This window comes from Etheostoma cragini, chromosome 5 (genome assembly GCF_013103735.1).
Source record: "Etheostoma cragini isolate CJK2018 chromosome 5, CSU_Ecrag_1.0, whole genome shotgun sequence".
Classification (NCBI taxonomy): domain Eukaryota; kingdom Metazoa; phylum Chordata; class Actinopteri; order Perciformes; family Percidae; genus Etheostoma; species Etheostoma cragini.
This window is the reverse complement of record NC_048411.1, coordinates 1,645,205-1,669,512: the sequence shown is the minus strand read 5'-3', so window position 1 is coordinate 1,669,512 and position 24,308 is coordinate 1,645,205. Positions and strand designations below refer to the sequence as shown.

The 24,308-nt window shown below is 43.0% G+C and overlaps 1 protein-coding gene across 13 annotated transcripts in view; it reads left to right on the top strand.

Moving 5' to 3' along the window:
• fbrsl1 (fibrosin-like 1) overlaps positions 1-24,308 on the top strand; it is a 294,241-nt gene that overhangs the window by 91,869 nt on the left and 178,064 nt on the right. For all 13 annotated transcript variants that reach the window (XM_034870770.1, XM_034870778.1, XM_034870772.1 and 10 more), the window contains one exon: positions 3,282-3,506. In XM_034870770.1, coding sequence (XP_034726661.1) covers positions 3,282-3,506 — 225 coding nt within the window. The remainder of the gene's footprint in view (positions 1-3,281; positions 3,507-24,308) is intronic.

Genomic DNA, 24,308 nt, shown 5'->3' with positions numbered 1-24,308 from the left:
TTTGGCGCCAGTTTTTCCTTTCACAAGCAGTCAGTGAGTGTCCTACCCAGTCTTAAGTGTTAAAGGGTTTTTCTTTCTCTAAACTGGAGGAAGAAAATCTCATAACTAGAGACATGTCATGTGTTTCCAAACAGCTTCTCATAGGAGGCTGGGAGCTGTACCAGCTAGTAAGAAAAGAAACATTTCAGCAGCAAACATATTCAGTGTGGCACAACATAATTCATGCAAAGACTCCTGGACTAGAACATTGTGATGTGTAGGTGGTTTTAGGCTTGTTGCTCTCTCCAATTAAATTTGAGATAAATTATGTTTGGACTTATATTGCTTTTGTCCTGGAAGCCTTCCTCCTTTCCACGGCCAGTTTATTTTTATACTTTCTGACACATGAGCACCTTTTGTCACTGAAGGTGTCATTCATTAGCAGTTATGGGGCTAATGCCCTAGCCATCTGCTAACCTCCCACCCTTGGAGCCAATAATTTGATTATTCAGACGGATCACTGAGCTGACTGCAGTCGGGCCGGGCGCTGCTGGCTGTGAACAGATGTTGATACCTGAACTGCCAGCCCTTGGTCTGGAACTCCATGCAGCTTTTTAGCAGCGGTGTGTCGTTTTTTGCCTATCGGACACAGGGTGATCTCCACCAACAGGCTTTACCAAGCAGCATCAAGGAGCCAGCTCCGCTCGGGCCTGATGAGATCTGGAGATAATATGCAGCAGAAGCCCATGAGGAGGAGACAATTCAATCACTAGACACACTAGCAGACAGCCAGGCTGGCAGCAGTGTTTTCCAAAGACTGGCAGATGTGCATGTGCATCTTTTCCTGTGTCTCTTCACTATATCACGTTAGCCATGCCCTTTACTTAGCCCCCGCTGCCAGTGCAAGTCACATAAAGGGCCAGCCAGATAGAGTTTAGTAACTAAATGGGTCAAGAATAAAGGTGCTTAGCCACAAAGCATTTAGTCAAGCAAATTAATGTATTCTGATCTGATACATTTTTCAGCCATACAGCCAACTCACAACAACCATCTTCACAGTCCTGAAAACTCTACGCCAGTGTGGGGCATTTAATAAAACAAAATATGCCCTGAAAATAATTACTCTTTAATGTTGTTCTTGCCCATAGTTCTTGCATAGTCAACAAATCCCCCGCCAAATTCTGCTTTCAGTTTGCCACTAACTGACAGGTCGAGATGTGAAAATAACTTCCTGCCTTTACAGCTTTCACTGCATCATGCGTATCCGTCAGCTGCAGTTTAATATTCAGGGTATTGCGATTTTCTGTGATGTCACACATAAAAAAGCCAAGTCACATAACCACTTTGCATCCTCGAGCCTCGAGTAGGGCCTTCCTGTCCATGAAACTGGCAATTTCCTCACAGCTCTCATAAAATCTGTGCAACACTTTACCACAGCTTAGCCAACTTATCTCTGTGTCATTGCAGACAGTCTGATTGGTTTAGCGCGTGTGCATCACTGTGCAGGCCACAGCTATAGCTAGGCAGAAGGACCTAAATTGATATGTGAGCCAGATTAAAATTTGGAAGAGGCCGGAATTGTCCTGCGGACCTTGAGTTTGACACATGTACTCTAGAGCTTAAGACAATGGCAAAATAGAAATCACAAATGTTATCCATAATTCTTAAACATACTATACAGTCTATAAAAGTCTGACTAACATTCAGCCCTGCCAAGATTGTGGCATGATTTTAAAGAGGTGTAGTGGTGTTATAGGAACTCATACACACAGATTGGGTCATGTTGTTAGTGCATTGAAGTTAATTGAACTTTGAGTTGCTACCTAGATTTTCTGTTTTAACTCTTTGTATAGAAAAACAATTGCTGACACCAGCAATGAAAATGTTTAGTGGGCCCCAAACTCTATCGCGGATTAAATAATTGCGGACAAAACACGCTGCTAATGATGAGCGTTGCATGAACACTAAATGAATAATTGATGAGATTGAAGTAAAGGATTTAACTATACTATATATGGTCAGAATAGCACCATAAAATAGTAAATGGTCTGCATTTATATAGCACTTTTCTACCTTTGCCTCTCATTCACCCATCAATAAGTGTTGACTTATATTAAACAGTACATTTTGACTGACGTTAGGCATTAGGGTCTGCTTTGCTTTTTCAGGCACTCGTACTTTTGTTTTAATCACTACCAAGTTGGATATTGCCCTGCAAATATCACAGGTGTTTGGATCATACTCCAACTCGGATGGAGACTTTCAATTGCCTTTACAGGTCAGAAACTGGTAATTATGGTAACTCTAATATGACATGGACCACTGCATAAGGCTACATGGGGGGTCATTGCACACCGGGAATTATGGCCACTTGTAATATTCTAACATGCTCTCTTGGTGCTAATTATTTGTTTTTTGTGCTCTACACTGAAAAAAAATGCCAGACTTGAACTGTCTTAGTGCATTAAAGCTGCTGAAATGAATCAAACACCAGACTAGTATTAGTAGGACACACACAGCATGGGCCATTTTTGGTTGCCTGGTCAGGAGGTGATCGGGGACCGGGGCAAAGGGAAACCATTGAGTAATTTACCAGACAGTTACAAATGATGTTTGAATTCCAATAAACAAACACCAATTCCATACAGGCCGTAACCGAAGCATGAAAGGAATGATTATTTAAAGGGCGAAATTGCTTAGTCATAGTCCAAGTGTAAAGTGACTGTATTTTCTAGTGTGTGTTAAAGCAGCACTTCATATCATAAGCTCATTATATCTGAGCCATAAAGTGATTATGGGCTCCAGTAAGGCATTGTTCAGCTGTTGACAGGATTAAAGATGACTTAAGAGAGAGAGAGTGTCGCCGCTCCATGCTCGAGTGTTTGCTTGCTTTGTATAAGCCAGCAGTGAAAGGGGCTGCACGCTTGACTGTTTGCCAGCTGTGGCGTCGCACACCCTCCCTCCACTCTTTTACACTTTCATCTCCCACCACTCTGTCCTTCTATCTACATATATGTCTGCTGTGTTCTTGTTCGAAGGGGTGTCCTTTTTCATAGACTTGGTGTACAATTGTTTTAGGGTTTTTAAGGAAATCTTTGAGCTACTAAAGGCAGTAAATCTCTCTTGTCAGTGTGGCATTGATTATGATCTGTGTTACTGGGTGTTAGTGCAGGATGCAGTTGAACTGAAAGGGGAAGGGCAGTGTGAAACAGGCTATATGGCATCCTCTAACACTGCCTTGGTGAATCGTAATCATTGACTGTGTCTAGATTTCTAATGTGCTTTTCTCTCCCCCCCTGCAGAAGAAGACTGGAGTTGTGAAGACACAGGAGAAGAAAGAGCGGTGGAAGGAGAAAAAGGTGGCGAAGCGGCAGAAGAAGGACGACAAGGAGGTGGAGGAGGAAGAGGAGAATGTCCAGCCGGTGGTGGATCCCCTGGAGAACGGCTTCCTTCATCACGCCCAGCGGGAACAGGACAGGATCACCGAGAGGCTGCTGAAGAAGACTTACTCCAAGAAGAACAAAATGGTCAGTGTCTCCGCCTCCATTGCTTTAAAAAATAAATCTATTTGCAGTCTTACTGGACAATAGTTCAATATAAGTTCAGGTTGGATGTGTGGGTATGTTGGTGACAAATGAAAGAGATGTCTGCTGTGCCTGTCTTTGCTGTGAAAGCAGGGGAGCCAATCAGCTGCTTTGTAAGCACCTGGTTCAACTTCTTTGATGTTATTGGTCAGTGCTGTTATTTCCAAACTTTTTTTTTTACTACGGAACAGGACAGTCATTTCTCTGAGGATATAAATACGTTCCATCCATCTGACAGCTGGTCCACATTCACTTTAACATAGACTTTTTTAGAAAGAGGTGTGAAGAGTGTTAACAGAGCCTCACACTTATGTCAGATGAGACTCTATCTATTTATGTGTCAGCGCAGACTTTAAAGGTATCACAGTGCTAAGTAGTGCAACAGTTAACTTACAATGAGACACTTCAGTCCCCTCTATCCGTGCACCATCACACCACTTCTCAGTGTTCAGCACAGGAGAAAATCATTTTCTTCAAATACAGTACTCACTTCTGTTCCGAGTCTGCTAAAAGCTGGAATCCCAACCCATCAGGGCTGTCGAAAGATTGCCCCGGTCATTTTGAAAATGGTATATGTATTTACGTAATTGGTTGTCACTGTTTTTGAAATAGAACTATTGACACTACTCACATTGTCCTTTAGGGAAGCCCGGGCCATTGCCACAGCCTTTATTTGTTTGAGGTTTTGTCAGCAGCAGCCTTTAGTAATCACACTGTGGTTGGTGGTAACTTTGGCCACTCACTTCCTTTCTCCTGCTGCCGTTTACAGTTACTTCGTGTTGTGAGTTTTTAATGGGTTCAGCGTACTGTATTTCAGTCAGGAGAGACATGTTTGCAGATATGCAAATAAGGTTTATTGTAAAGCTCAAAAAAATGTACAAAGTCTTTGGTGATTGGGCACCATAGCTATATGAATATTTTGTATATATGTATAGGGTATAGAGAACCATCATCATGGTTGACGGGTACACAACACAAGGGTTAAAAGTTAGATCTTCCTGAAAGAATTTACACTGAGCTACATTTCAGTGGACCTTTTTGCCTTGCTGTTTTGATGGAGGATTTACACAGTCAAATTTTTATTTGTAAACTTTTGCATGTGTGTGTGCTGCTGCGCGTCCCTGTGTGTGTAACAAGCATAGTGTGTGTCCCTTTGTGTGTAAAATTGTGTGTGCACGCTTTTCTAATTCACTGTTAAAATAGCATTGAGATGCCGAGTTAGTGACCTTAGACCAGGTTTTTGTTGGTCAATGGCGCGATCACTTCCTGCTGCCTCAAAATAGCAATACACCCAGAATGCACCTGAACACACCTCCTTGTACGAGTAGCACGTCCATGTGCGCAGGTGCATTTGCTATTTAAATGACATAGGCGCAGGATTGGAAATTAACAACTGTATCGGTCTTAAGATAGCGAAGACACTTGCGTCGGGCTTTGTGCCGCGCTGTGTCGGGGGCGAGATAGGGCCCCTAGACTGTACTATAGGGGCACGATGGGAGCTTTCTATTGGTTCGGGATTGGAGTGTTTATTTGTAATTCCCTAACTGAAAAAAAAGGAGGATAACAGACAAACTTTATCACAGGAAAAGAATTATAGGGAATGAGTTAGATAGCCTTTGGCCCTCATGTGTCTTTTATTCACTGGTGAGCCATGGAGCCACCGAGGGTGGTTTCATAGGCAAATTGTTGGTATGCTGCCTTCAGGTGAATTTACTCTGCTATCCAATTCTTGTTTTCCTTCATGACTGCAGAAGTGGTTTTGTGTTTGTTTATGCAGATAGCGGGATGCCAGCATCCCCGGCTTCAAGCACACTGCTGAGCCCACAGAGTCTGTCCCAGTGAGATAGTCCATCTATGTGTTAACAGTTTGTTTAAATGGGCGGATGTTTTTATGCCCCTGTCCGAGGCCAGGCTCCACCATCGTGCTGTTGAGGATAAGAGGGGAAATGTAGTCAGGAAGCCAAACTAAATAATGAGGCTGTGTAGCCCGGGGGCCTCCTCCACAGACGAAAATATCTCTCGCAGATAAGATTTCCTAAGGAAGTTAACATGACTGAAAATGAGTTTGGCTGTGATATTTAGTTTGCTAAGAGACTGTGAAAAATGATGTATTTAGCGGATGCTCTTATCCAGAGTTTAAGTGCAATAGGCTGCCAATACTAAAATATAAATTCCAGTTCAGATAATAACTACATAAAACCACCAAATGCTTCGGCCATGTGAAAACTTTTTTACAGCAACTTCCTCTGAAGATTTACTACACGTGCTCCCAAGGAGCTGATGATGGAGGGATTATAAAAGCAATTCAAAACCCACAGGAAAAATAAAGCTAAAAAGCTTTTTTATGTTTCTACCCATCAGTAGTGAGAAATTTCTTTGTCCTTGGAATACATAATAGAGTAATAAAATGTAATTTAAACCTCGTATTATTGTGGCATGAGATAAGCTGTATTTTGCTTCTAAAAGGACATTACTGCAGATTGAGTGAGTAGCTTAATCTAACGTCTATTTATTTGTCAGGATTTTTGTGCTTCCTAAGTGCAATTTAAAATAATGTCTTGTAGGCACATCGACGAATGCACCTAGCTCCAGACTGAAGTGGATTTTACCGCCGTCAACCAAACCACAAATCTGAGTATATACGTTTTTATTTTTTATTGTAACACCAACAAACTACAGACAATACAACAAGTTGCCGATTACATTTTGATTGTTTAACCCAGACACCCTTCAACCCTCATCCCTATCCCCCTCTCCCCTCCACCAACCAACAACATAGTAATACCTACACAGAGTATCCTTATTACTGTAAATAAAATATCTTTAGACGTCCATTTGGAAATGAACACGTGGCCAGCCAGACTCTGTGTGTTTTGCCTGTAAAAGAAAGGAGGGAAAAGACTAGGGGTTTGCAAAAAAATCTATTCACATTTATACTGCGATTCAAGCTCTACAGATTCAAAATCGATTCATAGATTTCAAAAATTCGTATATATATATTTTTTTTAATTCTTTTTATTTATTTATTTATTTATTTTAGACATTTGGCATGTCTACTATTACGTGGAAAAAGTAACTACATTTACATACTGTGAACCTTTTTTTCAACTTTCCTAAAAATCAACATCTTATTGAGTTGCGACATGTTCCGAATCGTGCCCCCCTATAAAGCAGGGTCGATTGGTAACTGTATCCCTGTTAGTTCTCCAAGGTTACTGTCACTCCCCGATGTGAGTCACAAATACTCCGAATTAAACGGTTTACGTGTCATACTGAAATTTGTGAAATCCATAAAATAATGAACTATTGTCTTTACAAACAATAACAGGAGATGGAAATCATTTCAAAAACGTATCTATTGTTGTTTAGTTGCTAACGTCAGCTTAAAACGCCATTCCCGTGCCAGCCTTTGAGTTTGATTGAGTAGGTCCATTTTTACTGAAGTCTCTGTGTTGTCAACACATTACAGAGAGGAATTTTTATCCAAAGTGACTTGCAATTGCTATGTATGTCAGAGGTCGCACATTGGTTGACGTATCGCAGTGGGAATCAAACCCAGATCTCCCACACCAAAGGAACGTGTCACTTCCACTGTCAAAGGGATGCATGTGCGACTCAGCAGTACTGGACTGACATCGGGTAGTGACAGCTACTAACAACCTTCCCCCCAAACAACCCAGACAGAATGTATTAAAAAAACAATGGTTATGTGAGAGCAAAATGAACAATATGGGTTAGGTACCAGTCCTATTTCCTATCTGATTATCAATGTTGGATATTCTCTATGACAACATTTGAAATGTATATACTGATGATTTTGGTTTTTTGAAGCACCAAGACCATTATCAAGCTATATCCCTATCTCAAGCTTTCATTCCCGATGTCACCATATATTTCTGGGAGTATAATTCTAACTCTTGATCTAATTTTAAATGGGATGTTTTTTTTTTTGTCATTCATAATAAACGAGGAGAAAGTATTTTTAAATTCGGAGTTTATGTTGAGGAATGTATACCAACATTTTTGTTTTTTATTGATTAGTGTACACACAATACTGTGTACAGTACCACATACTACAACTACAGTTACCGTATGTAGTATTCAGCAGCAGAGGCTTCTGTGTCAGTGTACCATTATAATGAATGTCTCTGCAGCACTTTGCAGCAGCTTAGAGGGAGAGTTTGTCTGGCTTGGATAAGGCACTGGACTGAGGAAGGCACGTTGACCCCATTCATTGCTCAAGTCCCCTAAAACAACAAATCCTAAGTCCTTTGATCTGTACATAGCTGGAGTACTCCTGTTACCTATGCCCTGGTGGTTCGCTGTTGCTCTTACTTAACTTCTAAACTTCCCAAGCCCTTACATTTTCTTGTTTCAGCTGCTTACTTTATTCTTTGTCTGGTTTGACTGCCTCACTGTCTAAGTAGCTGAAGTATCTTATAACCTGCATGCTGTGAACTAAGGCCTGCCTTTATTGTGTAACTAAAACTCCCAATTCCCTGCTACATTATTACAGTTTTGAGAACTGATAATTATGCTGTGTTCACATGCTGTGGGAAACAACAACGCCCAATTCCAGGGCGGCTGTGGCTCAGGAGGAGGTGGTGGAGCCGGGCGTCCAGCTGCTTTACTGTATAAATGCAGTCCATCACAATGCAGATTAGACTCAGCACATGATCATGTTCCATGACTAATTAATTATAGATAACATTATCAATTATGAAACGGTTGATCCACTCCCTTAAATAAGCATTCAGAAAGCAAGTACAAGTGGTGTTTGAGCACGCCTGTTTCTTAAGTCGCTCCCTTTGCTTTTTATCCCACACCCACCTGCTGTCATCTTATGATTTATAAACTGTTGCCCAATATGAATTTGTGCATGCAGAGGCACATTACAACACAATCAATCTGCGGAGGGTCTTACAAAGCCTGCGGGCCAGTATACCCCGCTTAAACCTTTTAATGGGAGTGAATGAACAATTTGATTGTTTTTATTCACATTTATCAATATAAATAAAGGCATATTCCCGTGGTTATTGTGTTATGGGATGGAGGTGTTGATTGAGACCAGTCTCTCTGGGTCGAGTGCATGTCAAACGGAGTACATTGGAGCTTAGGAGATGGCAGTAGGTAGAGATGTCTTTTTTTTACTTTATCCACAACCATGTTGATGTTTCCATGCTCTCTGAGGGGCTCTGATAGATGGAGATCCCATGCATATAAAAAACACTAGGTACATTTCTTCATATGTTCTGGGAGAGCTCTCCCGTTGGTCAGTTCTGGAACAGTATTGTATCCAAAATCTCCTTCTTGATTAATGTTATTGTGCCTGTTATTGTCAATGTTTTGGTTATGAATGACCTGTCAGCCTTCCAGCTCTACAACGTGCTGTGTTTGCTGGACTCACAGCCGCTAAGAGGGTGATTGCAACCCGTTGGAAGCCACCTCATACATATCATATCTTCTTTCTTTTTGGATGTCACATACAAAAAACTCTCCATGGCTTGTGTGGGTGGAGCCCCGGGGAAGACTTTGGAGACTTGGCACAGCATTGCTGAGTCCTTAAAGTCAATACTGTAGCACATGTGATTGGTCCCTTGTCTTGTGTCTGTCTGTGTCGGTTTGTGTCTTGTCTGTTTCTGCACGTGTTGTTTTGTCTCCCTCCCTCCCGAGTTTCCACTCTATGATTTTGTGGCCCTGGGACGTGTTCCTATGACCCAGTGTGTTTTTTGTAACTGTTTGTGGATATTATGCTTATATTATTATTCTTTCTGAATAAAAAAAAAAAAATGTGATCACAACAGAAAAACAAACACCCATTTGATTTCAGGGGGACGGGGCTTTGAAGAGGAGCCCTTTGTGGATTTGATCTGCCACAAAAAAATGTCCTTGGCAACAGCGCTTACAGGCTCACTCTCAAATGTCATAGTCATGTGTTTTTTTTATTTATCCACAGTTCTCTTTGCTGCTTAGTTAACTTAACAATACCATGTACACATGTACTCTTTATTACATCCAAGAAGGCAAACTGTAGATCCTTTATTAAACAAACACAGAGCAGTTGGATGTTTATGCATACGTAATAAAGACTTTTGTTGTAACTGTGGGAGAAGGGCAGCATGGAGCAGCCATCTGGGCTTTACAGCACACGTTGACACATTACGGCTGATGATATTGGTGCAATAGGTATGTATATTTTTAGGATACTCTCCTACCACAATGATTAGCTCAAATGCACTTCAGGTGTTTTACACTTAGTCCTTCAGGCTGCCCTTCTCTCCAAGTGGCCAGCGTAGTTTTGCCCTTCCTTATTTCTTTCTATTGCGCTGTCTCCTGTCAGAAGAGGTGTCCTGGATGACACACTATGGTCTACAGGCGCTATGCTCATGTGTTGGTCTCCTCGGGGCACCCTAGGGTGCCAGCAGCTCACCGGAAGGACAGGAGCTGCAGCGTCAAAGCAGAGTTTGCCCCAGGGAGGCAGTGGGTGTTGCCCGGACCTTCGGAATGGTCAAGCATGCTGTATGTGTGAGATACTGGATAAACTGTTCTCTTACTTACTTCATCCAACAATAAGAACCTGTCCTTTGCTCGGCCAGAAATGAAACAGTATCAAGAAACTCACAACTAAGATTTGGTCATTAACATTGTAGGTCATAATAATATCCATAAACCAACAGACCAGTCCGACCTGCATTGTTGCGTCATTCCCTGCTGTAAGATACCAGAGAAGCAGCTTGCAGGTACCTTCAATATGCTTCAAATGGGGGTCTGGGGGTCTTGAATAACACGTAATGCGGACTGATAGCTACACATCACATCATCATCGTCATCTGTGTCCATTACTGCAGTGGCCTACCCAGTGCCACACAAACACACACACACACACACTCCACTAACAGTGTCATATAGAAAAACATCTGTGGTCACTTTACTCTATTATTATTATTATTATTATTATTATTATTATTATGATTATTATTACTATTATCCAACCCCCCACTCATACTCAGGCCAATCTGTGGACATGAAACCAGCATCCAGAATGCCCCTGTCACACTGTAGCTGCACCAGGATAAACTTCCTTTTTTCATATCTAGGTGTGTTTATAAGCAGTAAGCCAGCCAGAGACAGATCAGATTAGCTGGGCATCAATGGTGCACTGGAGCATAGTTCATGGGCAGCCTGAGAGCTGAGATAGACACAAGAGCACCGCTGTCTGTCGGCAGTGGGGCCACGGTAACGGGCGAGTGATCAGGATGACTGATAGCAGTAAAGGGTGGTTGTTATCTGGGGAGCAGCGACCCTGAGCGGTAGAGGCTCGGCTCAGGAGACAATATCTCTCATGGCTCACTCTGCTTCCAGCCCATTTAAACTGGGAGCAAGGTGAATCCTGTCCCATCAGAGTCATGCTGGGCAAGTGGGCGGAGCAGCAATTTACTACTGTTGACTGACGGACATTTTTGTTGTTGTCCTGACAGAAACAGTGGATGTCAGATTTTGCTGGCCATATTGAAAGAACTTACCATCAATATGATACATTGAAGTTCCATATGTAGGCTAGAGGACACAAGGTGTTACTGTAACTGAAATGTTCTTTGCCAAAGACCTTTTCTTTTACTACATAAAGCAATATATGTTCCACTTATACTCTCCCAAGGCTTACATCTTTTGCTCGCTTTCTAGTGGGGTTCTTATGATGTTTTGGTTTATCGAGGAACTAAAACACTGTCTGCTTTTGCACTTGTAATGAGATCAGACCTAAACGTGACATCCTTGATGTAATTACGGGGTTGGAAAGCTTGTAAGTGGTAACGCGATAGAAAAGGCGTTTACTCCTGTTACTCAGGTTGACGCTGCAATTTAACAAAGAGCATTATTAGATGAGTGGATAATGAGGCACGCTGCAGAGGTATCTACAGGCACATCTCATGCAAGAGTGTTTGCAGAGTAGAAAAGACACAGACGAGTGGGGGATCGCGACTTGTAATAGACCTTGACAGATCAATTAGTCAGCTGCTTGCAACATGAACATGTATGATCACACGGCGGATAATAGTCTTTACCGCATCAAAGACCAGTTAGCAGACCAAGACACAGGTGCCTGTGCAAGAGAGAGATAAATGACAATATCAAGTGTTACATCCCAAAAATTAGGTATGTGATTATTTAGAGAATAATACATACAAACACTGATGAAGGGATTGGTGACATTAGATGGCAATGTTGGACGCCTTGTCTATGAATCATTCAGAATCATTCTGCCTTTTAAGCCTAGTACGTTTTTTATTTCAAGATGTGCTTCGTTTTTAAAACATTTAGATATAAGCATTGACCACAGCTAGTGTAGGAAACGCATTTTCATGAACGTATGATATTGTACAAAAACGTATGCACAATAGTAGTGAAGAGTATTAAGGCCGTTTTATGGTTGTGTGTAGAATCCACAGCGTACCCCCGCAGACCCCGCTGTGCACGCCTGACGTGCACTTCTCGGAAAATGTAACTACGCGTTGCAGTGGCCACGTCCCTCCGCCGTAGCTGGTACTGTTGCATTCCCCCCCGACTCATTTCCTGTTTCTCCTTCTCCATAAACAACATGAAATCTAGGAGAGGGTTAACTTCTCCTGCCGTGGTCAGAAAAAACAGGGGAGACTTTGTTTCTCTCACTAGGACTCTAGAGTTACTACTCGCTCTGAAGCAAATCGTCATCACTCTTTCACTTCTCCCTCGCTCTATTTCTTTCCCCCCCACACACACACACACACGCTCACACACACACACACTCACACACACTCACACATGCCGGCTCAATGCACACACCAGCACCCAAGTATAAATATCAGCCCATTTACGTAGGCTACGGTGAAACTCGGCGTGGAGCCTCAGTACGACCATAAAACGCCCTTAACTCTCCCTACAAAAACTACTTCCCAGCTATACCATGGGTTTAAACTAGCAACCTTATCCAGACTATATTTACAAAATTCTACTGTGGTTCAACCATCCCAGCAGGAATCATGACTAAGTAAAAGGTCACTTTTTAAATGAAAGACGTCTTATCTTATCTTGAATCACTATAAAAATACAGTAAAGTGGTTCAGTTTAAAATGAGAAATTGATGACTTCATTAACTTGAATTGCTGCCCAAGGAATTACAAGAGCATTAGGTGAGTCTCCAGCACAGCATCTACCATAGCAGCATGGAAATGACATGAATAAGATATCCACTAGAGGATAGTAAAGCCAACTAATGAGAACAGAGATCAGAGAATGCACTGTGCAGAGGTATTATATTAAAGTGAAAAAATGTACTGTCCGCAGGACTGTTTTAAAGTGTAACTCTCGCCAAAATGCAACCTAGGGTCCTTTTGAGAATTTACCCGAGTCAAACCTTTGTAACATAATTAGGACAGAAGCGCCACTTTTAAGTTAAGACTGCATTCTCGTTTTTTGCTCAAATGGCCTTTTGAATGGGAGAGCTGGGGGCGCTACTATGATCACATCACAATAGCTATTTAAAATACTAAGAAGGCTCGACACAACGCGAGACTTTCCCCAGTGTAGTATCACCAGGGACTACACATCACTCAGCATTGACAACATTGTGTTCACAGAGTTTACTAAAAAGTAGGTTTTGACAAAGGGATATACTGTACGTATGTAAGCGTTACAATCAGCTGACTTCAATTAGTTTGATTAGGTCTGACAAGCCTAATAGCCCCACTCATGACTCAATGGAGAGAACACTTTCATACATGTGTTGAACGGACTTATACATCTCAAATGAGGCTGTTAAAATTCAAAATCCCCTCCTTTGTATTAAATTATGGGAGATTAAAGGTGCCCTGCCACAAAAAATGTTTTCACTTGCATTTTTGTTTTGTAAATATGTGAGGTCCATATGTGTGTGTGTGTGTGTGTGTGTGTGTGTGTTATGAATGTGAAGATGAACTGCTAACTCATCTGTCAGCTCTAGCCACTGAAAAGAAATAAGAGGAGAAATCAGACCAATCACAACAGCCGGTCAGTCTGATGTCATGTTGCCTGAGCTCATTACTATTCATGAGCTGGGTAAAGGAGGCTGATAGCCAGGCTCTCATTAGCTAGCCGCTAGCCAATCAGAGTCAAGCAGCTTAGCTGGTTGAATATAATGAGAACTGGCCCAAATGGAGCTGATTCTTCCTGCAGGCTTTCTATACCACGCTAGAGTGGCTTGAAACAAGGTAACCAAGTTACAAAGTCCACGGTAGAGTTTCAGACATTACCACAAAGTCGTGAAATACATGTGGCAGGGCTCCTTTAAAGCAGTGCTTTTTGCACTTTAGTATTTCTACAAGGTATCGTAGTTTGAGAATCAGGTGTGGTTTGATTTAATATGACCTGCCAGAAGGAGGGATGGGCACACAATTACTTTTATAAACAGAGGTAATATATCATAATACATCATAAATGTTGGAATGATAAGACCGCTCTATTGATTGTTGTTTGGCTTACAAACGAGGCTTTTTTTTAAATGAATTGTGCAGTAAAACTGCTTGCTCAAGTTGTTAACAGCTCACACAGCTGTATTGGTAATGTAATTGTTAGAAGATTTCTGAAAAAACAAAGCCACATTTTTAAAACCAAGTGATATGTGATATTCATCATGGTTAGTTAGACTCAATTAATTGTAAAGACTGCCCATATTTGATGAGAAAAGAATTGAAAATGGAAGTAGGCATAAATAAACTGTAAAACTGGCACATATATTTTGGTAAAAAGGTGAGTAGACTTTTATGTTCCCTTCCCGTCATGATTTCCCTATATGAATAAGTGGCTGGGAGCACGTACCTTTCTCTCTGTGTGTTTTCAAGTTTCCTAAATGCTGTTTATTTTTTCAGCAGAAATCCCGACCACAGTTGATTTAGTGCGAGGAGCCAAACTCTTCCCCATGGGTTTCCACTGTAGTCTACGGTGGTGTTGACTTTTCCCGGAAGGCTGAGAAAGAATGAGGGAACAGTCCCACCCATGATGAAACAGAGGGAGGGGGGTGTAAAAGGATTTGATTTGTAGTCCAAGGAGACGTTTTGGAGCTGCACTAGATCCCAGATGGTGAGATTTGGAGAGTGGCAGAAATCCATCTGAAGTAATGACTAATCTGTTAAAATGGGTACCGGCTCCGTGGATGGGCGGATTGACACACTAAGAGATCTTTTTATAATTCAAGGGCAAGATGTAAATGCCACTGTGATAAATGTGACTCACAAGAGCAATCTCATCAAACCACAATTCAAAGGGGAACATCAGTGAAATGACTTTGTTAGTTAGTTAAAGAGCAACTTCGAGGAATATTTAGCCCTCTAAGGATTTCTCCTCTCCACTCCCCACGGCTACAGCCCCAGCCTCCCAACCCGTCAGCCAAGGGGAGAGAGAGGTAGAAAGACAGAAAGAGAGAGACGGAAATAGAAGTGGAAATAAAAGGAAGCGCATGACACAGCCAGACCTCTGCGCCTGCTGTGCTTAGCCAGGTGAATATTGAATGGGACAGTGCACAGTGATTAATGTCAGCCCATATAAGGCGCTTGGCCGGGCTGCTGCACTGTTGGTCCAAACACACACACACACACATGTCCCATCACGTTTAACAAGCCACAGTCGTTGAGATACAGAGCAACCACTCTGGGGACAATTAGTTTGGGGAACATTAAATTAGCAGGGATCTAAAGTTATGCTCTGTTGGAGCTTGTGCAAATGCATGCTGGGATTGGACTAGGAGAGAAACTCCTCCTGGATGTACTGTGTGCAATCTGATATTGCTGCATGGGGTTGGAATGTAGAGCTTTTTTTATTATTTAAAATTGCACTTACATAAGGGTCCATATTTGTTTTAGTTTGCAGTCATTAGGTGTTGGACTCAGGAGTCTTAGCCGTAATAAATTTGTTAGGACATTATTTCTCTGTGCTTTGCTAGCTGGGTAATTGGGATTACTTTCATATTTCTTTTATGTCATTTATTAAAGTGGGACCTCCCAGGCTACATAATATTCCAGCTTTGCATCTACCGGAGAATCTGTAGCTATAGCAACGGATGCGTTGGCCCTGGTAGATCTTTAACTAGAACAGACAGCAGGGACAGACACTTTGTTACACCTCGTGCTTTATGATTTACTTTATCATTTGTGGTTTATATTACAGTAACGCTTAGGGAGCAGTACAGAAATGTGTGCTCCAGGAAATCTCTGGTCTCTCAGGTCATATTATTTCAACAAAAGCTTTCTACAAGGTATCGTAGCTGGAGATCAGGTGAGGTCTGATTTATTGTGAACTGCTTTAATTAAACAGGCTAATCGCAAAGGTTTGGAAGAGGTGTAAACAAGAAAGAACCTCAGGTTATAAAGCTCTGTGTGTGTGTGTGTGTGTGCGTGTGCATGCGCACGTGTGTGAAAACAAAGTGTTAGGAATGAGGTCGCTCAGACTCTCAGATTGTGCCTTTTTTGTCACTTCAGGCTGATGTGTTGAAGTCAGCTGACTTTTCCCTTTTAGTGACTAGAAATCCAAATGAGATATCAGATTTCTAGTGTCACCCACGTACATGGGCTGTATGATACTACGTTTTTTTCCTGATGAAAAAAGAAGTTGAGGTGCCTCTGCATTAAAGTGCAATAACGTTTTCTCCTTTTACAGATCTGAGTTTGTGTGCTAATAGTTCTTGATCTCCTGTGCTGTGGTCTTCTTGAAAAGATTGCACATCACTTTTTCTTGAATATTTTTGGGGATAAATGTGATGTAGGTGGTTACTCAGCCATGGTAGCACTTCCTATGAACCAGAGAAATCTAACCTGGAATAGCAAAGAGCCAGCAGGTGTCTGCAAATAGAAAAGCTTCCATGAGGTGTGTTGAATCACTGTTGCAATGAGACATTTACCAAAATGGAAATAATTCAGAGATAGTCCACCCTCAGAGTTTCATCCACGCATTAAATAGACATGGTGAGTCACAAACTGGGTCTCTGTGAGTTTGATGCGTATTTAATGTCTGATTATCAAGAATGTGAAGGGAACACACTGGATTCTTTAAATTCATGTACAAAATAATGGTATCGGCCTTTAAAATCTGTAACTCAGCAATGTTGGGGGTCAGGTTTCCTGGCTACCTCTGTATCCGGAGGCTGGCTGCCGCCCCGCATGCGGTGCTGTATTACATGGGAGGCTTTAAAGTCATAGGGATCTGGTGTTCGTTCGGTAGAATGGAAGTGGGTGGCAGTCCTGAGCTTCTACTGAAAAGAGAAGCCTCCTGTAGTTGTGAGAGGTCTTTTGTTGGAGGCATGTGTGTTTTGACAGGTCTGAGAGGGGGTAAGACAATAGAGAGGCCACACTGTATTCTGATGTGTTCCTGCAGTAGGCTGTAAGCTCCACTCGTATTGTTTTCCACCATTTTTTACAAATGCCTCATTCTCTCCTTGTCACAGTCGTATCAATTTGTTTTTGTTAATTGGCGCTTCAATTAGCAAATATTTAATTAGATTCAATTTAATTGTTGCTTGGCTTGAAGATTGTGTTTTTTGCATGTGTCTTCCAATGTGCAGTGCATCTCGTTTATATGCTGTTCTCTTCTATGGAGTGTGTATGTTCTCCTGCGTGTGCATACACATACATACTTCTTTCTAGTTAAGCATGGGGTCTTATTATGTCTGTGTAGGTTATTGTGCTTGTATTTGTGTAAGTGTGCATCCCCTGTGTGGCTGTGATGGGGGGGGGGGGGGGGGGGGGGGGGGGGGGGGGGACTGACTCAGATGGCTTAAATGTGATTACTGGTGTCACTGAGACAGATGTGATCTTTTCAGCCACAGCTTTCCTTTTCTCAGTGTTCAGTGGTTGCTGTGATACAGCACTGGCCCCTGCTGCATAAGAGAGTTATTGCACCCACATTCATTCAGGAGGTGGTGGATGATGCTGTTTTTCAGATTGCATCGCGTCGTCCATTGGGGGTCACTGTTCTCATTTGAAAAAGATGGCAGGAGGCCTCTCCCCTCCTCTTCTGCCATTTTGACTACCTAATGTAAAGTATGTCAGGGTTTGCCATATTGCGCCCGGGCGGCGGGTCTTTTGCCGGTTCCATCAACATGTTTCCTGCAGCGTCTTGTAATGGATGCTTAATGTGGCTTCAAAATATTGCCATGAAAACAACATCGTCGGAGATAATGTAATGCCGCTGGAACACAGAGGCTCACGTGTGGGTTGTATGTGCCAGCGCCGGCGCTCATATTGGCTCATTAAAACTGCAACTAGCACTGCTCCACAAGGTCAAATGTATCCATATCAGGCCTAAATCTCCTTGCATCGAGCATGTCCTATAATTAGCATATCACCAGTATAAGGAGAGACGCTTTAACAGGGTGTATTTAAAATGTTCAGCCATAGAATGGCGGTCTGCGAGTTTTAATGGGTTGTGATTTAAGGGATATTGTTCAGACTTATATGCCTTCGAGCGGACAGCATGTGTTTGGTTCCTTTTTTCCTCTTTAAAGGCCATTCACACAGTAGCAATTGAACCAAGGGCTATAATTGTGTTTTCATGTACTATAGATCCTGTCATTAGGCCCCTGGGTCTGCAGGCTGTTATATGATGACAGCTGACAAGGGGGCGTGGCTCCTTTGAGGAAGAAGGGGAAGTGTGTGTGTGTGTGTGTGTGTGAGTGTGAGTGTGAGTGCGTGCGTGCGCGCGTGCATGTGCGCGTGTGTTGGGGGGGGGGAACTACACGCACTAAAGCCACAATTACTTCCTGGACGGTCCCCTGAGCTCAGTGGTTGGAGTGTGTATGTAAAATGATGTGGGAGAGGCCATTTGCAAAACAAAGAGAGCAGAGGGGGGAGGAAGGGGGAGGAAGAATGATTGCTTTTGCACAATAGAGCATGTACACTCCGAGGCAGGGGGGGTTGAAGTGGCAGACTGAGGGTTGACACGCCCCCCACCCCCCCCAGCAGTCCCGGAGGAGCTGGATCCAGATGGGGGTGTGGTTTTTGTGGTTGACCCCGTGGAGAGAAGAGGGTCAGGGTTTGTTTCCCGGGCCCAGAGGGGAGGAGATGGTCCAAGGGGGTGGAAATCTCATTACATATGGGGGTGAAGTGCCCAGTATGTTCAGTCTGAAGTCACAGGTTCACTGAGTGGGGGAGCACAGTTAGTATTATACAACTTATTATCAGGTTTAACATTTAGTGGCTCTAAAATAGAAAATCGGTCTGGGCAAGATAGTAATCTTGTTTTTTCTAGTTAGTTAGTTTTAGTTAGTTAGTTTTATCTAGTTACAAATGGTATTATCTGGAGCAGGTGTCAATATTTCAAAGGCTATATTATTAATATTTTCAGTTTGATAGACTTATCAGATCCAAATGACTCAGAACAAGACTAAAAAGAGTGTTCCAAAATATTATTTGAAGTATTTTCACTTAATTAGATAGCACACAGTGGCAAACATCAGGGAGTAATTGGAAGGCGTGACATGTGATTTTAGTCAAAGGCCAGACTCGAGCTATGACACTGAGCTGTAGACATAACAACATCACCAATTAGCAGTGCGTCGTCGCAATACTGATTGGATAATATCTGAGCGGTGCAGCGAGCTGTGAGCACGTTCTGCAGGGTCACAAGGCTGAATTAGCCTGGTCGCTCTCAGTTTAATTAATGAGCCGTAATGGCAGTATAATTGCTCTTCAAAGTGGAGTCTCCTCTGACACTGATGTAGAGCAGGACTGTACACACCAGACACGCTTCCAATGCACAGGTCGGCTCCCACAGGTCTTTGCCAGCACTACCTAAGCCCCCCAGCCCCCACCCCCCGACCTCCGCCACTGGCGCAGCCACAGCGGGACACATACGACTCGTACTGGCACGCATAAAATATTCAACAGCAATTTCCCCTACGTTTGAAATAATAGCTTGAAATGTTAATGCGCTCCCACTGCTTGTTTTAAGTGGAAACCATCCCAAGGTGCCTGTGTTTGGACTGCACCAGTGCAGGGGGCTCTGTACTTATACTGATGTCGGTGTGAAAGTAATACGCTACACTGGAGAATTACAACATCCAGGCAGTCGGGTCAAAAGGAGAATGCTATTCTTAGTGCCAGTCCCCCCTTAGTGCCCAATCTTCATATGACTTGCACACACATAATGCACCTACTCTACACACAGACCTACAGGCTTTAACAAAAGCATGCCGATCCACATACACATATAGATATGGACACATACACACACACATGCAGATACTACACGGTAAAGATCTATCGCACAAGCAAACACACAGAAACACAGACACTGCATGAACACACACACACACACGTCACCTCTGACATTGATTTTCATTAGATTCACAATAGCTGGCATGTTGACAGTTTCACCAGCGTCCTTGGTTCTAAATGTGTCTATTATCGGAGTATTACACAAGCCCAGGGTTTATACAGTGACAGGCCATGATCTGATATCCGCTGCCGTTGGCTTGGCCTCACCCACTAGGTGCCTCTTCAACCTGATCCTGCCAGAGACATTGCGATGTTATCAGGTCCTGTGATGACTCCCATCACCTGATACACCCCGTGGATTAGTAAGAGACTTGCCTCCGGCTGGCTGTGGTGGGGAAGCATTGCCGTGTCTCCAGCTGTCACAGACCTGCAAAAATATTAATGCTGGGAGCTAAAAAAGTTTCAAAAAATCAAGTTTTTTTTTATTATTATGTGTCAGCTAAAAGCACACTCACAAACACACAGACACACACCCTTGTTCAGTTTTGTATTTCCGCTCACAGTCAGATGCAGTGAGCCTCGCAGAGGAACACACACTTGGCTGCACAGTTCCTACATGTGCCTGTGCCCTTCAGACCTGACAGCAAGGCATTAAATATTAGTGGCGTTTTACGGCGGGTTTGTAACCTGGTTATTCCAGTCAGTGGGCTTGCCTTTCCAGTGTCTGTGCCTGCAGTGGGGCTTTGGTTTGACAGCAAAAAGGTATCTTGAGGGAGGCTAACTTGCCTGTGAGCCCTAAGCAGTGATTACACCCCCCCACCCACACACACACACACACAAAATATGGACATGTAAGCATGAGTGGGCACATAGTGGGCAATTTCATACACTGACATACTGCAAACATGTGCCTATTTGCCTATGCATGGTCAAATCCTGCAAACATGCAGAAGCACATGTAAAACAGATACGCAAATAAAAATAAACAGTAAACATTTTAATAAAAACAATAAGAGTAAGAATGCAAGATGCATATGTGATATTCTTTCTGATTGCAATACAAAATACAACAATACAATGCAAAATGTTGCCTGACTTCCCGCTAGTGTGGAGCCTTTACTTGTTTCCACTATGCACTTAGAACTGCTTATTTTATACAAAAGGCAGCACTATTTCCATCATTCGTGGCACTAGTGAGATGTTGCAGTCCTTATAGTTCCGTTATTCTGTGGTCATTTAATTAGAAGCATGGAGACAGTAGAGGAGGCCTGGCCAGGTCCTGGCATGTTTGGCCAGAGAGCTTTCAAATCCAAGTGCTGCTGCCTTTGGTCCATATAGCAAGTTTTTCAATTAACACCAACAGTGGAGCAAGAGGAGGCACCACGTGCAGAGGCAGCTGGCGTATTAGTTAGCTATTCAGCTAGGATTGTTTGGGTGTCTTGCCACATGACATGACACGTCTGGCCTTTGGGTGGCACAGAGGGGTTTGTCGCAGCAAATGACAGTGACCTCCCCAGTGCCCCGCTCCCTCACCACCTCTTGGCGGAATTGATTAGGCATAATTGGAGGAAGTCAGAAGCTGAGGCAAGTGGCGCTAAATAAATTTGGGTTGTGTTAATTGCAGATTTCACTGTGTCTGTGTGTGGCAGTGTGAGGGGTAGAGAAACACTTAGCCACCGGCTGACAATGGAGGATTAATTGGACTCCTCCAATGAACATAATTAGACTGATTGTTGGGAGAGATAAAGCAAAGGTTTTATGAGTGGAGCAGCAATGTTAGTACTAAGAATATCATCCCTCTTCCTCCTCCACCTCCTTTCCAAATTCTCCCTCTGTAGTCTCCTGTACAAAGTTAATGCTCCTTATTCCTCTTTTAGCTGTAAGGGAGTTGAAATCCCTGCTCACAGGGTCGGAGTGGATCACAGGTTCACGCTTACTGAGCCTTACAGTGATAACATCTCTTCAGGGGAAGAAGTCCAATCTTCTTTTTCAGCTACAGTGCAGCCCCTGTATCTATGGTCTTTGATTACATCAGTTATTGAGCTTTTATTGGTCATAAATACAAAGAGCAAGTGAGTCCTCTGCCTGTTGGGGGAGCTGCTATACATCTAGAAGATGAGAGGAATTTCTGTGAGCCTTGCAGACCATATGAGTCCAATTGTAGCTGGGTTTCATTCCTGCTCCGAGTGGAAATGATTTGGGAGCCCCAGAGCATTACTCAGGCTTGGCCAGGACCATCGGCAGCAACAACAGCAAGGACTTGTGGTACTCCAGTATCACTCCTAGCCTCATCCCCATACCCAGAAACTCGCAGGGCTGGAGCTGAGCTCCACAAAGCTCTGACATCCCTCTTGGATGGTGCCCAGGTCTCAAACAGAGAGGAGGCCTTCATAGACTGCTTCAAAGGGGAGGGCGGAGAGAGAAGAACAATACACTTGACAAGATTCATCAGCAGAGGTTAACCACAAACTGCTGCATGCTTCTGCTACTATAAACATGACATGAGAAGATAAGATGAAGAACAGAAAATGGAGGAATCAAAGAACATGTCAGAGTCTTTCACAGTCAATGCCTCGCACTTGGCAGGATCACAGTTTGAAAAGGCAGGAGATGGATTTCCTGGAAAAATAATAAGTGATGAAAGACAGCCCTACATTCTTTTGAAGGTTTGATTAATTGGCTTGTATTCAAAACATGTGTTTGAAATGGAGTATGTACAGGGAAGACCCTAGTTGACCAAAAATGTGAGTTAGGATTATTTCCATATCATGCTACTCAAAAGGGTTAAGTTGCCGGAGGTTCTTTGAATTTGTAATTTACATGTATTGATTTCCACCACTGCCATACTAATGCATGGAATTAGATTATATGTGTGTCTACTTCTTCCCTCCTTCTTTATTTTTTATGTTTGCTGAAGTATCTGCCTTATAGTTCAACATCCACTAAATCACCATTGATTAATCCATCATACCTTGTGGCTAATATATTGTATATTGCACTTCTTAATGTGAAATCTGATAAATAGAGAAATATTTTCAAAGCAATATCCATCATTCGCCCTCTATTCGATTAAAGCAACTCCTTTTTCCGCACAAGAGGTATGGCAGTACGGTGAAAACTGTCCTGTTTAAAAAAATCCTCTTCAAAGAACTGGAAACGTCTGCACAAATGTTGTTTCCATGGACACCTGTCATGTTTCTGCCTCGCTCTGAATGGAAAAACAATGTCGGGTTTCTGACCTGAACCAAAGACTACAAAAGTCAGCAAGCTTTTCTGACTGACAAGCAGGCAGCCTGGGGGGTTGGCTGAGCTGAGCAGCGCTGCTGAGGGCCGGGGGTTGAAGACCTTGACTTCTGCACCCGTGGTGTGATGGAGAGACTTGGCCTTCCAGCGAAATAGAGACGGAGGCCTCTCCTCAAAGCCGAGGTACCTCAGGGAGACATTTTGATGCATTATGGGCAGGATAAAATAAAATGAAATGGGATCAACGCTAGAAGCAACAGTTTAGTTGCTGCAGCCCTCTGGCAACACTCAACCTAAGGCTAGCTTTGCTTTCTATCGTCTATGTTTTACTATTTGGAACTCCCACTGGTGCCCTGAGAGAAAACGGCCTGTTTTAAGATGTTCTGAAGATATACTAGCACATGGACATATCCGTTTTAACTCAGCTGGGCATAAAATGGGGAAGTGGCTCCCCTTTGAGCAGAACTCACTGACCTTGGAAGGAAGTCTGAAAGAATACAGCCGCATTCTTGGCTTTATTGTTTTCTTTTTGTGGATTATTTTTAACGTTCGTGTGGGGTTTTTTGGTCATTGATTTTTCACTTCACATCTCATAAAGTTATAATCGCTGCATGTTCAAAGACAGGTCAGTTGATCAGCATGCTTATGTTATTAACTCCTTTGCCTAGTTCAGCTCTTTTATTTTCTGCTTTATGTTAAACCCTGCTGCTGTTGGTAGTTACTTGTGAACTCCAGGCTCTGTAATGAATTGTGTTTGGAGTGCACAGTGACAAACTGTTTTCTTCATAGATATTTTATGAACTTGCTGGCTAATAGAGATAACTTCAGTGGTGCATCAGTTCCAACTGGGCCCTGTATCCTGCATGATAGATGCTTGCTCCCTCAGAGGCTCTTTCCAGCAGAGCAGATTACAGAGAGGTGGAGGTGGGGAGGGAAAAGCAGCGATCCAACACCAGCTTCACAGGAGAAGGCCATCTCATCGTTTTGTCTCTCAAGTTGTTTTACCTTGCCCGCCGGGTGGCTCCCCACCTGGCCCTAGTGGGGATGTGACTGCTGAGGGTTGGCCGAGAAGTCATGGCCACAGATTAACTCTGCTATTTATGGCCCAAGCCCGTCTAACTGCAGCCCCAGAGACGGAAAATATTGCTCACTTAGCAGGATTACTGGGTGCCGTAATGCCCCAAAGGCCTGCTTTATGGCAGGCCATAAATGTTCCCAGGGAGAGGCAGCGAGAGTCAGATTGATTAGCGCTCCGGAGGAAAGTCGATCCGTTACCCACGCCCCA